The 1,802-nt window shown below is 38.3% G+C and overlaps 1 protein-coding gene across 2 annotated transcripts in view; it reads left to right on the plus strand.

Annotated features, from left to right (window-relative positions):
- The window catches only part of ankdd1a (ankyrin repeat and death domain containing 1A), a 23,199-nt gene extending 21,728 nt beyond the window's left edge, over positions 1–1,471 (plus strand). Inside the window, exons 14-15 of one of the 2 annotated variants that reach the window (XM_085771520.1) lie at positions 611–742; positions 1,260–1,470. In XM_085771520.1, the coding sequence (XP_085627646.1) occupies positions 611–742; positions 1,260–1,321 (194 nt within the window). In that variant the 3' untranslated portion in view covers positions 1,322–1,470. Of the gene's footprint in view, positions 1–610; positions 743–1,259 lie in introns of both variants that reach the window. The other variant, XM_085771529.1, reaches the window with a different exon arrangement.
- The last annotated feature ends 331 nt before the right edge of the window (positions 1,472–1,802 follow it).

The raw sequence follows: 1,802 nt of genomic DNA on the forward strand, positions 1-1,802 counted from the left end.
CTTCAGGACAGTTTTTCAGCAAGGAGTCTCTGTATTTGTCTCATTATTATCTCATATTGTGGTGAATGTGCAGGTCACAATTTGTCCACCAGAGCGTTTTGGAGTTGTTGGATTGTGTATTTGATGAGTTTAATGAGGGAAACCAAGAAATCCCATAATGCACCTCCGTAGCGTAGCTCTGAGCAGCTTGCGGCTCTGCTCCGCCGTTCTAAAAATAGCTTGCACCGACAATTAAAGGTAACAAACCTACTGCTATGACTATAGCGATTATGGCAATGGGCCAATTTGCCAAAATGTTGAACTATGCCTTTAATATAAGACACAATCACTTGAAGAGTAAGATTTCATTGAGTTATAAGAATGTGTTTTTAGACTGTGTATCATAAATATCTTGTTAAGAGAAATAGTCTTGAAAACATCTTATTTGAAGTCAGATCAGAGCACAAAACCATCCAGAGAACATGTTGATCAGTTTGACAACACGTGCTGCAAATACTGATGACACAACAGCAGCTGATCCAGGAGACACTAACACACAACAACCATGAGCAGAGCAGACCTTTCTAGTTTTCAGATCAGTGTGTGTTGTAACTCTCTCTGTAACTGGTAGGTATGAAAAGCTTCAAAGAGCACGGCCACCGCATGCTGCTCATCTGGCTTCATGGAGTGGTGGTGGCGGGGGAGAACCCCATCAAAGGCCTGTATGAGGGGCTGGTGGAGATTTCCCGTACAGACCTGGCAGGTGAGAAGGACACACACTCCACACTGTGTTCATGTGCATCGTAGGATCCAGTGCACTGCAAAATGTCATTTTACCAAGAATATTTCTCATATTTATAGTCAAAAATGTCATTTCTAGTCAAAACAAATCTCATTATACTTAAAATAAGACTCATCATATAAAAAGTAGCTTTTGTTTTTTTTGTTTTTCAAACATATTTTCACTTGAATTAAGTAGAAAAATATGACAGTGGAGCAAGTTTTTCTTTCTTATTACAAGCTCAAAAAACTTGCTTTCACTGGCAGATTTTTATACTTATTTCAAATAAAAATGTGTTTGAAACAAGTGCAAATGATCTAAAAACAAGTTAATTTTTAGGTGATGAGTCTTAATTTAAGTGGAAAGAGATTAGTTTTGACTAGAAATGAGACATTTTGACAAGAAAAAGGACAAATATTCCTGGAAAGATTTTGAGTTTTGCAGTGTGTGTCTGTGGTACATCATGACCTCCTGCCTCCTGGTTGTGTTTCTCCTCCAGAGTGTGTGCGACAGAAGGCCAACGCAGAGAGCAGCCCTCCTAAGATGTGCTCCGCCATGTGATCACAGACACTGTGAGTCACCGTGGAGCTTTTCACTTCACAACCTCAAGTCTGAGCCAGTGACATACACTCTGTATCAACTGTGGCATGACGACTTTATGTCACATGTTTTATTGTGAAAGGACAACAAGTTTATTTCTGCTCTGGAACCGTCTGGTGAAAATGTAAAGTAACAGTTATTTTAGTCATGTGATGAACAGCTGCTGACACTATTCACACCGTATATATATACTGGTTCATCTCTGTACACAAAGGGCTGGAGACACCACACAGTGCATACATCATATTTTTCATAATATTATTTGTTCCTGTAATATAATAATAATAATAATAATATATATCAGATTGTATCTATATATTTCTTCATAAAATATCCCTCCGGCTCATGCTCTGTCCTGAGCTACAGCTCATCTTCCACATGTTTTAAAAGATTGACATTTTGTTTACCGTAGTTTTCATTCATAAATCTGAGACTGAAGTTC

This window comes from Trachurus japonicus, chromosome 3, assembly GCF_045865225.1.
Source record: "Trachurus japonicus isolate A0001 chromosome 3, Traja_1.0".
NCBI lineage: Eukaryota > Metazoa > Chordata > Actinopteri > Carangiformes > Carangidae > Trachurus > Trachurus japonicus.